The sequence below is a fragment of the Tenrec ecaudatus genome, chromosome X (assembly GCF_050624435.1).
Source record: "Tenrec ecaudatus isolate mTenEca1 chromosome X, mTenEca1.hap1, whole genome shotgun sequence".
Classification (NCBI taxonomy): Eukaryota; Metazoa; Chordata; class Mammalia; order Afrosoricida; family Tenrecidae; genus Tenrec; species Tenrec ecaudatus.
In genome coordinates this window covers 10,610,666-10,625,077 of record NC_134548.1, presented here as the reverse complement: position 1 = coordinate 10,625,077, position 14,412 = coordinate 10,610,666, and the positions used below count along the sequence as shown (strand labels likewise).

Below are 14,412 nucleotides of genomic sequence, written 5' to 3'. Positions count from 1 at the left end.
TTTTGACCTACCATGTCACAAGCCACCAAGGACAGATAGGGACTGTGTTTAATTTATCTGTGTGATATTTCCAGCTCCTAGCACAATGTGTGGCACAGAAAAGACATACAATAAATGCTAGTTGAATAAATTAATGGATGAGTGAATTTCAAATTATGTTATACTTGGAATAGCACCTGACTACACGTTTTGTTGTTGTTGTTTTTTAACGTTGGTCATTCATTCATTAACCAACTACATGACTGAAAACATACTGTTATCCAAATGTTATGGTAAGTGAGGTGTATATTTCCAAGTTTATGCCTTTCTGTGCATACATTCTTATTTTCACAGTCTATTTGAGAACTTTTGGAAAGAAAGACCTACTTCTTTATAGGAATTCTGTTTCTTTACAGTACATTTAATATTTTTTGAGATTCATTGATATATGAAAACACTATAATTCTCTCTAACTTTACCCATAAATTCTGCTTCAAGTTTATTTTCTACATGGTCTTATCAATATTAATACATTCATGTATTTATCGGTTCAATGGGGATTTATTGATCATCTGATCTCAGCCATCTCATTTATCTTTAAGTATGTATTACTGTGGTGACTTAGGGATTGCTGAAACGCTGGAATCTACAAGTGTCAGAGGAGGTTGCAGACTGAGAATAGAATAGGAATACTGAAGAGGCAGCCCACTTGTGAAACATTAGCTCCCCAAAACCTTATGAATAGCACAGGAACATTGGGTCCACAGAGGAGTTACTCGGTTTGAAAGGCACTCCAAATACGACTGGGGAAGAGCTGCCTCCTCAAAGCAGAATCAACCCTAATAATATACATGGAGAAAAACTTTCAGAATCTTTATGTTCTGAAGAGGTAGAGCTGAAAACATGAGAGTATGGGAGGTAGGGGAAGGGAGGAGGTATTGGATAACCCAGGGACAACGAAACAATGAGTGGTTAAAAACCAGTAGCAGGGAGGGGATGGGAGGACTGGTAGGGAGTGACCAAGGGCAAGGTAACTGAGAGGAATTACTGAAACCAGAATGAAGGCTGAACATTGTAGTGGGACAGGAGGAAGGCATAAGGAAATAGAGGAAAGGCGTAGGAAGCAAAGGGCATACATAGAAGCCTAAATACAGACATGTACATATGTAAATATATTTATGATTATAGCGGAAATAGATGGAGGTGCATATATTTATAGGTTCAGTAGTGGGGTAGCAGGTGGACATTGGGCCTCCTCACGTTTATTCCCTCACCACAAGAGCACCTTACTCAGCTAAACGGAAATTTCATGATACCCACCTTCCCAACGTGATTGCTGAAGACAGACATGTGTGTAAGCAAACGTGGTGAAGAAAGCTGATGGTGCCCGACTATCAAAAGATATAGCATCTGGGTTCTTAAAGGCTTGCAGGTAAACAAGCGGTCATCTAGCTCAGAAGCAACAAAGCCCACAGAGAAGAAGCACACAAGCCTATGCAAACACAACGTGTTGAAGGGATCAGGTAGCAGACACCAAAAAACAAAAACCATCATTGTGTGATCACCTTCCCCACATAAATGCTGCAAACGAATGTGTGCATAAGTAAGTGTGGTGAAGAAGGCTGATGGTGCCCAGCTATTGAGAGATATAGCATCTGGGGACTTAGAGGCTTGAAAGTAAACAAGTGGCCATCTAGCCCAGAAGCAACAAAGCCCACATGGAAACAGCACACCAACATGTGTGATCATGAAGGACCGAGGGGACCAGGTTTCAAGCACCAAAGGCAAGGGTGGTGGGGATCTGTAGACAACTGGACATCCCTTGCAGAGGGGTAGTGGGGAGGAGATGAGTCACTCAGGGTTCAGTGTAGCAACAATGAAACTCACAACCTTCCTCTAGTTCTTAAACACTTCCTCCCCCCAACTATCATGATCCCAATTCTACCTTGCAAACCTGGTTAGATCAGAGGATGCACAGCGGTATAGATGGGATCTGGAAACACAGGGAATCTAGGACAGATGAACCCCTCAGGATCAACAGTGAGAGAGGCGATACCGGGAGGGAAGGGGGGGGGGTAGAAAGTGGGAACTGATCACGGGGATTTGCATATAACCTCCTCCCTTGGGGATGGGCAACAGAAAAAGTGGGTGAAGAGAGATGCCGGGCAGTGTAAGATAAGATAAAACAATAATTTATAAATTATTAAGGGTTCATTAGTTAGGGGGGAGCGGGGAGGGAGGGGGAGGGAAAAAGAAAAATGTATAAGTGTGCTTTACACAATTGATGTATGTATGGATGGTGATAAGAATTGCATAAGCCCCAATAAAGTGATTTTAAAAATTAGAATGTGGAATGTATAAAGTATGACTCTAGAAAAATTGGAATTATTCAAAAATTGAAATAGAGCACCTAAAGATGTATAGCCTAGGAATTAGTGAACTGAATTGAACTGGTATTGGCTATGTTGAATTGGACAATCAGATGGTTTACTATATATAAAATGACAAATTCAAGAGGAATGACATCACATCCAGCTCAAAAAGAACTTTTCAAGCTCTATCTTAAAGTACAATGTTGCCTGAGATAGGATTATATTTATATGCATTCAAGGAAATCAAATCAATATAACTATTATTCAAATCTATGCACTAAAGCCAATGATGAAGGCATTGAAGAATTCTACCAACTTCTTCAGTATGAATTTCATTAAAACTACATTCTAGATACATTGATTATTACTAGTGATTAGAATACACAAGCTGGGGGGTGTCATCACTAGTTGGGGAAATAAGGCCTAGGTGTTAGAAACAAAGCTGGTGACCACATGATAGAATTTTGAAAGACCAATGACTTCTTCACTAAAAGTTCAAGTAGCATATGATCTAGAACTAATGATATTCATAGAAGTAGTCCATGATGCACTGAAGTCATTAGCAAAAAGCATGGCTCCAGGAACTAACTGAACAGCAATTGGGATGTTTAAACAAGCAGATGAAGCACTCTCTTGTGTATGCCAAGAAATTTGGAAGACAGCTACCTGACTAAGCAAGTGGGAGAGATCCATATGTGTGCAAATTCCAAAGAAAAGGTGATCCAACTGAACAGGAAAAATCATTAAACAATATTAGTAATCTCATGCAAGTAAATTTTGATGAAGTTAATTTAAAAATGGTTGTGGCAGTACATCGTCAGGGCGCTGCCAGAAACTCGAGCCATATTAAAAAGAGCACTTGGAAGAAGGTACACCATTGCTGATATTAAATGAATTTTAGCTGAAAACAGAGACTTCCACAAAGAAGTTCACTTGTGATTTATTGACTAGGTGAAAACATTTGACAGTCTGCATCATAACAAACTATGGATAATATCACAAACATTGTGAATTCCAGAACACTTAATTGTGTCCCTGTGGAATCTGTACGTAGACCAAGAGGCAGCTCTTTGAATAGAACAAGGAGATGCTGCCTGATTTAAATCTGGAAAGTTGTGCAGCCTTTTCGTCAAGGTTGTATCCTTTCACCATATGTATTTTATGTATTTATTGCTAAGTATTTATTTTGTTATTAATTTTGTTTATTAATATGTATTTATTGCTAAGCAAGCAATTCACGAAACTGAAGTATGTAAAGAAGAAGGTCAGGTCGGGATTGGGAGAGATCTTATTCACAACCTGAGATATGCGGGCGACCCAACCTTGCTTGCTGCAAGCAAGGAGGACTTGATGCACTTGCTGACGCAGATCAAGAACTACAGCCTTCAACATGGATTGCAAAGCAACATAGAGAAAACAAAAATTCCTCACAACTGTACTAATAGATCTCATAATGATAAACAGAAAAAAATAGAAATCTACTATCAATATTCATGAGAGCAGCAGTCATGAAACCAAGAGTCATATTGCTTTACACGACCTCTGTAAGGTGTTCAAGAGCAAAGATGTCACTTGGAGGACTCAGGTGAGCCGAGATGCTGTCAATCCTCTCATATGCAGGTGAAACTTGGAAATTCACAGAGAAAATATGCTTTGCATGATCATGTTGGTGAAGAACATTGAAAGTACTGCAGACTGCCAGAGAACAAACACATCTGTCCTGGAAGAAGTACAGCCAGAATCCACCTTAGAAAAAAACACTGCCTTTCACATACTTTGGCCATGTTATCAGGTGAGACCAGCCCCTGAAATAGCACACCATGCTTGGTCAAATAGAGGGTCAGTGAAAAATAGGAAGCCCTTCAAGGAGGGCTGGATCGACACAGAGGCTGCAAGAATAGACACAACATAACAATGGTGAGGATGGTGTAGGAAGGGCGGTGAATGTTTGTTGTACATACGGTCGCTATGAGTTGGAATTGACTCTATGGCACCTAATAACCATAAACAACATCTAACTATAAAAGTTTGATCTCAATGTTCTGTGTATCTCTGTGTGCATTTGCACATACGTGGTTCTACTCACAAATGTGCATAGAAATAAAAAAACTGGAAGGAAATACACCAAAGTCCTGACCCAGTTATTTACCAGATGATTAACATTAATGACACTTAAATATATTTTTCTATAACAAGTATATCTTACTTTCAAAGTGTAATATACATGTGCATAGAATATGACCATCGGCCTGGGCGCCATTATACAATAAGCACTATGAAGCATCTGTGTATGAATTGAAGTGTTTATAAATTAGAGTAAGTGAGTATGTGTTTGTATGTGTATGGTCAATTCTTTATTTCCTGTGACTCACTTTTTATCCCAATTTAGTTTCTTTTTTTTTTTCTTTCAATTTAGTTTCTTACCATCATCCATATGAGTCATATCTCCCCACAGTCAGTTGAGAGCCAACTATGTTTAATAATAGCCTAAGAAAAGTACGTGTAGGAAGATAAACACGCTGGTGGCAAAAGGATAAACACTGAGTTCAAACCCAAGTATAAAATTATTTTTCTATTACACCCTCTGTTGGTTTATCTGAGTTCCTCCTTTCCTCTAAATGCAAAGATAACTGATGATTTATTTAGCAATCATTTTGACCATTGATGTAGAATCATAATAGCTAATATGGATGGATAACAAGTTCATAAAAACTCAAAGCTCCTCTTTTGAAAAATAAATGACTAATCTTTTCACAGCAATGTGTAGTTGGAGGCAAAATGTCCTACGTTTTGAAATGATCTGTGCATAATTTTCCACCACTACTTTATCTGTCTATAAATTGTAAAATGTGTGTTCGCGTATCCCGTGGCTTACTGGCATGGCATGCAGTGATGGCGATAACAAATAACTAAGCACAAATAAGCAAGTGAACTGGCTTGGGAGGTGGCAGAGAGCAGAGTGGAATTTCTATTCCATAAAATTGATCTCTGACTATGCTGCCCGGGGGTGGGGGTAGGGAGGCTGTTAGTATTTCTGGCATCTGTAGTCTAATCGAAATAGAATAGAAGCAAAAAGCCCCCATTGTCATCCAAGTTTATAGTGACTCATAGCAACCCCACGTGCTTCAGAGTAGGACTGCACTTCAGAGGGTTGTTAATGGCTGTGATCTCATGGAAGTAGACTGCTAGGACATTCTTCCACAGCGGTGCTGGGTGGATGGATTCACCCCACTCATCATACAGTTGGTAGTTGAGCACAAATCATTTGCATCACCCAGGGATCTTAGAAATAAGACACAGGGACAGTGTACCATTTGTTATTCTAGAAAAAGAAAAGGCACTTGGAGGCAGCTATATTCCTGTCTCTGTTTGCATACAAAACCTAGAATTTATCTTTGAAGCCTTCGGCTTGTACAACGATTGCCCCGGCGTTTGGAAGAGTCCACCTCCATTGGACTTACAGACCTCTTTCATCTAGCAGGAGATAATGTGGAGCAGGAGCTAACATTTTTCATCATGCCAAATGCAGCAGAACCAAACATGCGCGTAAGCCAGCAAAGATATGGGATTACATTTGAATTCTTTTCTGGAAGTGGCTTTTAGGAGATTGCTCCACCTGTGTGAGACATGCATGCTGCATTCCGAATTCTAGGTGGATTCCAAGAATAGTGAAGTCAATGGTTGATTGCACTCGTCCAGTTGGGGAAGCACACTTTGGCAATGCTAGGACATTTTTCAAACAGGGTACTTTTCGTTATTTGCTTAGGCAGTATTTACAAACAAAAAGGGCTTGTCACACAGCAACGTAAAGTAGGAAGCCACTTGTGAATTGTTACTTGGGGGTTGTAAAAAGTCTTTGTATCCTTGATATCAACTTCTCTGCCAACTTGACCCAGTTTCAGAATTTTTCACTCACTTGAGTGCTTCCATTGTTTCTTCTCTAGTTAACTATGCCACTTGAGATTAGTATGTTGTACAAACATCGAGACAAATTGTGTTCATGACTTGCTTCACTCTAATATTGCATATTCGAAATAAATACTGAAAATACACACAGTAGCTCATATACCCATTCAATAATGTACAATAGTGTGCATGAACAATTCAATGGCATTGGTTACATTCATCACACATGCCACCATTCTCCCAATCTCTTCCCAGACTGTTTCACCACCATTGATTTAAACTCACTGACCCATAAACTGCTTATGTATTCTTCAGAATGACTATTGTCAATGTTCGCTCATATAGATAATTCGTTTCAAAAGTACAATGTTCAAGTCAGCATTCTTTACATATTCAGCTAAACTGATATTTACTTTGAAAATTACTATAAGGGATAATTTCAAGCTTCAAACGTATCTTAGGGAAGTACACTCATTTCCTGTCCCTATTCATTGATAAAGGTTTTCTGTGTAAATTTCCAGGAGCTTGATTCAAATTCTGTAACTGAGAATGACTTACCAGAGCACCTGAATTACAAGAGTCCCACCAATAAATATGTGAAATACATCATAAGTTGCCTCCGTCTTACTCCTATTACTGTAAGCTCTATTGATGATCACAAGTATAAGGTCAAAGCACTTGAGGGTTTCTTAACAGAATGCCTTTGCCTTGTGTGTGTGCCTCCAGTCATCTCTCCCCTTTCCGAACCCCCAATTCCACTTTCTGCCAACGGATCGAATTTTAAAGGGGCTTAAGGCCACAGAGCCCCGGTGCTCTCCAAATCAGCTCTTTGTGCTTTCAGTGATTTTTTTTTAACCTTTGACACTACTTCAGAAAAGCAGACATTTCTGGCCCTATAGAATTCTCCACCCCACAAGATCTTTGTTGAACCTCTTAGTTAACTTATTGCTGAGTAAGGAAATCTCTTACCTTGGGAAGAGATGCCCTGGAACCTGAACTCTGAGTGGTCATTGTTAAGACCGTGGTGATGCCCAATGCGACTCTGGCAGGGGCTGCATCCATGTTGATCCAAAAGGAGACCCAGGATAAAATGACTATCAACAAACTGGGTATGTACATCTGGATCAAATAATAGCCCATCTGACGTTCCAGGTGAAACTTGACCTCAATGCAGGTAAACTTTCCTGAAAGCAGGAAATGATCATTTAAAATCCAATTTGAATTTATCTTCCCCATTTCAGCTGCCTACTATATTCCATTAAACATAAACAACAAAACAAAACCAACAAACAAAAGTAAACCTCAAAGTGTTGTAGATGAATTTTGGAAGCTGAATAAGATGCTCACCATATATAACCAATCTAACTTTTCTTTGACTCAATCAGTAATGGAAATCATCATATTAGAGCAAGTGATTTAAGGAATGACCAAAGCAAACACATGTGACATAGTAAAATTACTAAAATCTAAAAGATGATTAACATTTGTGTTAGTTGCAGTTTGATAATTTTAGATAGAAATTCAGAATTTGAAATAATATTATAAGCTGATTATGGTAGTTACATAATTTCAAGTCAATTTGAGGCTATCAGGAGGGAAGGGGTTAGCTGAGTTCAGCCTGTCAATCAGGTCTCAGCTTCATTGGAGTGCCACCGAGATAAATGGATCTCGAGGATGACCTCTTCCTCTTTATCCCTGGAGGCAGGCCACACACGCTCTATGCTTCACCTTCCTGTTAATGAACCACTAAGAGCCACACTGGGAGCCCTGTGATGCTGCCAGTGCCATTGAATCCACAAGAGTTTGCACCCACGAGCTTGCGATCTTCCTGCATCCTGCATCATTATATGTGGCTGCATGAGTCTGAAGACGGATATGAACTAGTATCAGACTTATGGGCTAATATTTGACTTGTGGACTTGATCTGGACTGGGACATTTTCTTAATATACAATTACTCTTTGATATAAAGCTCTTCCTTATACATATATGGGTATCTCTGGATTTGTTTCTCTAGTCAACTTGGCCTAACACACTGATCATCAAACATAAGATATTCCAATTTTACAGGGTTATTGTATATATTATGCAACATATAATCTATATTATATATATATCATACATTTTATTCCATATAAGATATAACCTATAATTTCTAATAGTTGACACCATTCCTTCTAAGTAGTAAAGTTCACATAGGACTCCTCAAAGTACTTGTGTAAATGTGCATCTATTTTTTTTGTTACCGGTGGCAAGCAAAAAATATGCATTTGTATAAGTCATGTGTACAATCTACTCATTGTAAAAATTTTCTAATATGTTGAGGCGGTTTGGAGCCATATGTTGAGGTCCATGCCCTGTCACTCAGTTGGCTTGGTGAAAATGCACCAATCCAGGTAATGGGGTATATATTCCCAGTTGCATTTCAGCAGCTAAGAGAAAACTCACCAGTGTTGTAGTGTTTTGTGCAGTAACCAAGTTCCTTCTCTTCCTTCAGAATGAACTGGGGCAGAGTCAATCCCTCCGCCACTTGCACTGGACCATCACTTAACCACTCAAAAATCAGGTCATTCATCGTGTAGCCAACTGCAGTGAAAAAGTAAAAATCAGAGTGCGAAACGAAAGGCCTCTTTTTCGAGAAAACATGAAAATCCTGCCACATCAGGAAACCTACAGAGAAATTGACTAAAACAGACACACGCTCAATCTATTCAAGAACATTCTTAATCAAAAGGCTGCAATCATCATGACAAGTACATGTCATTGGAATTGAAGATACCAAGCTATTTCTGGGTGATTTCATTTCTAGATAATGAGCGAATCAACTCTGTAAGGTCTATTTTCTTTCCTGTATTCAGTAAATACTTGAGAAGAGTACACAAGTACACAAACATGAAAGTCTGTTAAAGACCGTCTTTATTTGCAAGAGCTGGGTCAGTGGCAATTCAGGTGATGACACTAGTCTACGCATTTTAAATAAAAAGTATTTTTAAAATTAGAATGAATTCTTCATGGGCTTGCCTTAAGCATTCCCTTCTCAAATTTGGCCCCTCTTCTAAGTCTGTTAGCCTTGTTTTCACAAAGCTTATGCTAGAAGCCCTTATGGTATAGGCAGGTAGCCTAAGAGTAAACTATGAAATACGCAAACAAGGCGTATCAGTGTTGCTAATATCTCGCTAAGTAGGCCCACTCATCACAATTATTAATATGACAAGAAGAGATCCTCTACCGTCTAATGTCATATTGTTCTACAACTACGGAACCATTCAAAGTAAGAATACTATCAGTTTAGCAAAACCAAGGTAGCTCTTGATCTCCCCATGCCTGCTAATTATGTCATATGTCAGTGCTTCTGTACTTCTTGTACCCTGGAGTGAAGGCTACTCTTTCTAGCATAATTTCTGACACCATCTCCTGCTTTGTAATATTTTGACTCCAAAATAAGGAGGATGAGAACAAATCATAAATTACTTGCAGTCTTGAGTGGCCAATAACCTCGGCATGTCCGTTATATTCTTTGTTTACTGCAAGGTACTGCCTCACCAAAGCTAACCAGAAATCAATGGCAAAGTTAATTGGAATCTACTTCCCTCTTTCTTTGTACTAACCTTCATTTCCTTCAAAGCCAAAAATGATAAAGTATGGAAAGTGAGAATTTATAAAGGGATTCTGAGAAAGTATTACTAGTTCGCCAAGTATTAATAGTCCACTCTTTTCCATTGCAACATAGTACAAACACTATTTTCAGCAAATATTTAAAATCACCTCCACCCCCCCCCATACACACACATCCTTTTCTGGTGACCTTCTTGATGCCCACCACAATAATTCTCTGGGTCAGCCATCCTGAAACCCCAGCCTGGGGCAGACAAAACAGAGTAAAAGGGAGGGAAGGGGCGGGAGTAATAATGGGGTAAAAAATATTGATTAACTGCCAACTTTCGCAGCCAAAATTGGTGGTAAGCACACCATTGCATCTTTGATTTAAGTATTTTTAGGACCTGTAAGGCCCAAGTATATGTACTAATTGGAGTGAAACAAAATGTACTGGACTAAGGCAGGGAAGAGTTGAGGGCAGGTACAAAAGCAACAAATGAGACATTATTTCATAAGGAAATGGTTTCCTCAGCTATATTCTCAAGAAACAGGACAATGGGGAAAATGTATACATAAAGTCTACTGTCAATCAGAAACTCTCATTTTATCCCTGACAACTTTTTAAAACCAGGATGTTTCATTATTTTGTTTATTTCTGTAGGAAGCTACCGTGGTTTCAAATGATCAGAAGAAAGCTCTGTCATTGCCGTTTTTAAAATCATAGGCAATGTATCTTTTTACGTTTAGATGTAGTATTTTTCTAAACTAACAAGTTGCCTCATTAAATCTCCTAACATCACTGTAGGTCAGGAGGGAATTTCCTAGTCTCTGCATTTTACAAACAGAGAAACTGACAGAGCAAGCCAGAAACCATTTCAGGTTTCTTCCTGAAATGTCCATTCTCTTGGAAGCATCGACAATTTAGGGCTAGGTCAGATAGGGGGACAATGCAGAGGGAAAGTCTCTCTCCATCACCATGCCTTTGTGTGCCCATTGTCCCTCCAAGGGACATGTCTCTTACGCCATCTCTTTTTGAGCTCCTTGTCCCGCAAACCTAGCCCAGCTAAGGTCTTTGTGTCTGGGGATCAAAGAACTTCACTTTGTACAATTCTCACTTCCTTCCACAATTCCTTAAGGTTGACACTCTATAAGGGCATCAGAAAGATAAATACAATTTTCGGATTAAAGAGGAACTCATATAGGCTGCATAACTACAAATCTAAATTTTCTCAGTAGTCTTTTCTCTTTTTTATTCCATGAAAAGCTTACTAATTCAGGCAAATGGCTTGGGGAAGGGCAAGATATTTGACACTGGACTTGGAAAGACTGTGCGCTATCAATGAGGAATTTCGAGCAGGAGTCATGCTCAGTCATGTTTGCTTGTCCTTTCACTAAGGTCTTGGCAGTTGGGAAGAAGGTAGGGAATGAGTCCCCCAATCTCTTCTCCTTAACATCACATTGAAAGACTCAGGATATTGGCTCAAACAGAAATGCAGTCTTTTCCACAGTGGTTACTTACAACTTTCCAGCTGCATTGTACAGGTCTGGACATCCATTGGAAAGTTCTTCAAGTCCATGGGGCAGGATAAAGTTAAGGTGAGTCTTAACAAAGGGGGAAAAACAGTTTACAATATGTGAGGTCTGGTTCTTGAGAATCAAACTAATAAATATAAATTTGGCATTAAATATAAAACAGGCATTAAGCAAAATGACATGGAAGCAAGTACTGAAATGTAAACTTTCACTCAGGGAAATGCTTTCTGATTTTCAAATGAATGGGTGTCAGAGCTAAATTGTGGAAGTAACATATAATTTCCCCCAGGCCCTTATCCCTTATTTCCCATCTTCCAATCTCCAGCTGCCCTCAGTGACACTAGTTACAGTTTCTTTTCTAGAGTCAGCAGGATCATTGAGAAATACTATCATGAGTAGGGCGTGGTCTCTTGCCACACTAATGTTCAACAGATGTACGGTTCACATTGTTGGAACTATACCTTAAAGCAGTGGTTCTCAACCTTCCGAATGCCGCGACCCTTTCATACAGTTCCTCATGTTGCGGTGACCCCGCCCCCCCAACCACAACATTATTTTCATTGCTACTTCACCACTGTCATTTTGCTACTGTGAAGAATCAGGCGACCCCTGTGAAAGGGTGGTTCGACCTCCAAGGGGGTTGGATGTGACAAGCATAATTTTACAATAAGCTTTGGCTTTCTTTTGGTCAAATGAGCAAATTCTTAACGCTACAGCTTATTTGCTAGAAAAATTAATTTCAGGACGTTGGTTTATACATGCCCTTCATCTCTCTGTGCATAAGAGGAGTTATTGTGATTCCTTTGCCTCTTTTCATAACTTTTCTGAACCCTAGGCAGGAGTCCTAGTGTCACGGTTGAATAAGCATTGACCTGCTAACTACAAGTTCATTGATTCAAACCCACTAACCCCCTTAAGGGATAAAGATGAGGCTGTCTGGGCCAGTAATGATTTATAGCCTTGGAAACCCTATACAGGGTCATTACGAGTCAGAATTGACTCAATGACCATGGGTTTAGGTTTAGCCAGCTACAACAGAGCTGGAGATCAGGCCACTGATTGAATTAGCCTCTCTCTCCCACCATTTTCCTTTGTAGTCATCTGAGAAATAGTGCAGACCTTTTGTTCTTCAAAAGGCCTGTACCTCAGAGAAAAAAGGCTGGAAATCTGGAGTGAGATTTTGAAAATGTGTTTCCTTCTCCATTTTGTCACACATGCTCTCTACTCTCATCCAGGACCTCTAACTCACTAAATATTTGTTTCCTCGTCAATTAACCGATGAGGTAGGCTAAGATGATGCATTTTCCCATTAAGGTGAAATATTCGAATCCGCAGGACTATAACTGTTGTGAAAATGATGATGGCAATATAGGTACAGATGCGCTTCATATAACAGATTGGTAGAAGATCTGTAAGAGCCGCCAATAAAATGATTTACAAGAATGAATAAATACATTGATTGATTCACTGCTCTGAATTCCATTGCATATCAAACATCTTTAGACCAGAGACCCTGCTGACTCTTGTCCTGTTCCCTACTTGCCCTTTACTCAATCTCACTCTTTCTCTTGCCTGTCAGATCCACTCAACTCCGTGCTCATATGTTCTATACAAGTCAGAACAAAAACACAAAAAATGGCTGGTAAAAAGAAAAAAGAACCAAAAACACTAGCTTGGAGGCACACTTATTTTAAAAAGAAGCCAATTGGTGGATCTGAAGTTAGAGTAGACATAGAGCCCATGCCGATCATCTTCAAAACCATCAAAATGCAAACGTGTTCGAGAAAAGACAACGTACAAAACAAAATGTGGTGTGATGTCAATTATAGGAAAATATCTCTTTTTAATCTTGGAAATGAACACACCCCTCTGTGAAGATGAAAGAGTCTTGGCTTGTGGAATGATTCATATTTTTGTGTTTATTCTGTATTTATTCTTTGTTATCTGTGTTGACAAATATGTTGTTGCTAGTTGACATTGATTCAATGCCAACTCAATGCGACCCCAAGGATGCATCATAGAGTTTCTCAGTATGGTTTTGGGGGCTGTTCTCTTTCTTATTTTTCTAATCATTTTACTGGTGGCTCATCCAACTTTTATCACAATCCACTCTTCCATCCATTGTGTCAAGAACATTTGTACATATGTTGTCATCATCAGTTTCAATACATCTTTCTACTTGAGCCATTTGTATGAGGTCCTCATTTTCCCCTCCCTCTCCGCCCCTCCCTCCCTCATTAACCCTTGATAATTTAGGAACTATTATAATTTTTCATGTCTTACACTTACTAATGTCTCCCTTCATCCACTTTTCTGTTGTCCGTCCCCATGGGAGGGGTTATAGGCAGATAATTGTGATCGGTTCCCCCTTTCTCCCCCAGCTTTCCCTTCCCCTCCTGGTATGGCTACTCTCATTATTGGTCCTGAGGGGTTTATCTGTCCTGGATTCCCTGTGTTTCCAGCTCTTATCTGTACCCATGTACATGCTCTGGTCTAGCCAGATTTGTAAGGGAGAATTGGGGTCATGGTAGTGGAGAGGGGAAGAGGAAGCATTAAAGAACTAGAGGAAAGTTGTACGTTTCATCAGTACTGTACTGCACCCTGACTGGCTCATCTCCTCCCTGAGACCCTTCTGTAAGAAAATGTCCAATTACCTACAGATTGGCTTTGGGTATTCACTCTGTACTCCCCCTCATTCACAATGATATGATTTTTTGTTCTGGGTCTTTGATTCCTGATACCTGATCCTATCTATCCACACGTCATGATCACACAAGCTGGTATGCTTCTTCCCTGTGGCTTGGTTGCTTCTCAGCTAGATGGCTGCTTGTTTACCTTCAAGGCTTTGAGACCCCAGGCACTTTATATTTTGATAGACAGGCACCATCACCTTTCTTTATCACGTTTGCTTATGCACCTGCTTTGGCTTCAGCGATTGTGTCGGGAAGGTGACCTGCATGGTATGCCATGTTATTAGAACAAAGTGTTCTTGCACTGAGGTAGTGCTTGTGTAGAGGCTCAATGTC

The 14,412-nt window shown here is 39.6% G+C and overlaps 1 protein-coding gene across 2 annotated transcripts in view; it reads right to left on the bottom strand.

The window, feature by feature from the left end:
* GLRA2 (glycine receptor alpha 2) overlaps positions 1-14,412 on the bottom strand; it is a 228,217-nt gene that overhangs the window by 120,882 nt on the left and 92,923 nt on the right. For both annotated transcript variants that reach the window (XM_075539272.1, XM_075539271.1), the window contains exons 5-7: positions 11,373-11,455; positions 8,705-8,842; positions 7,227-7,441 (exon numbers count right to left, since the gene is read on the bottom strand). In XM_075539272.1, the coding sequence (XP_075395387.1) occupies positions 7,227-7,441; positions 8,705-8,842; positions 11,373-11,455 (436 nt within the window). The remainder of the gene's footprint in view (positions 1-7,226; positions 7,442-8,704; positions 8,843-11,372; positions 11,456-14,412) is intronic.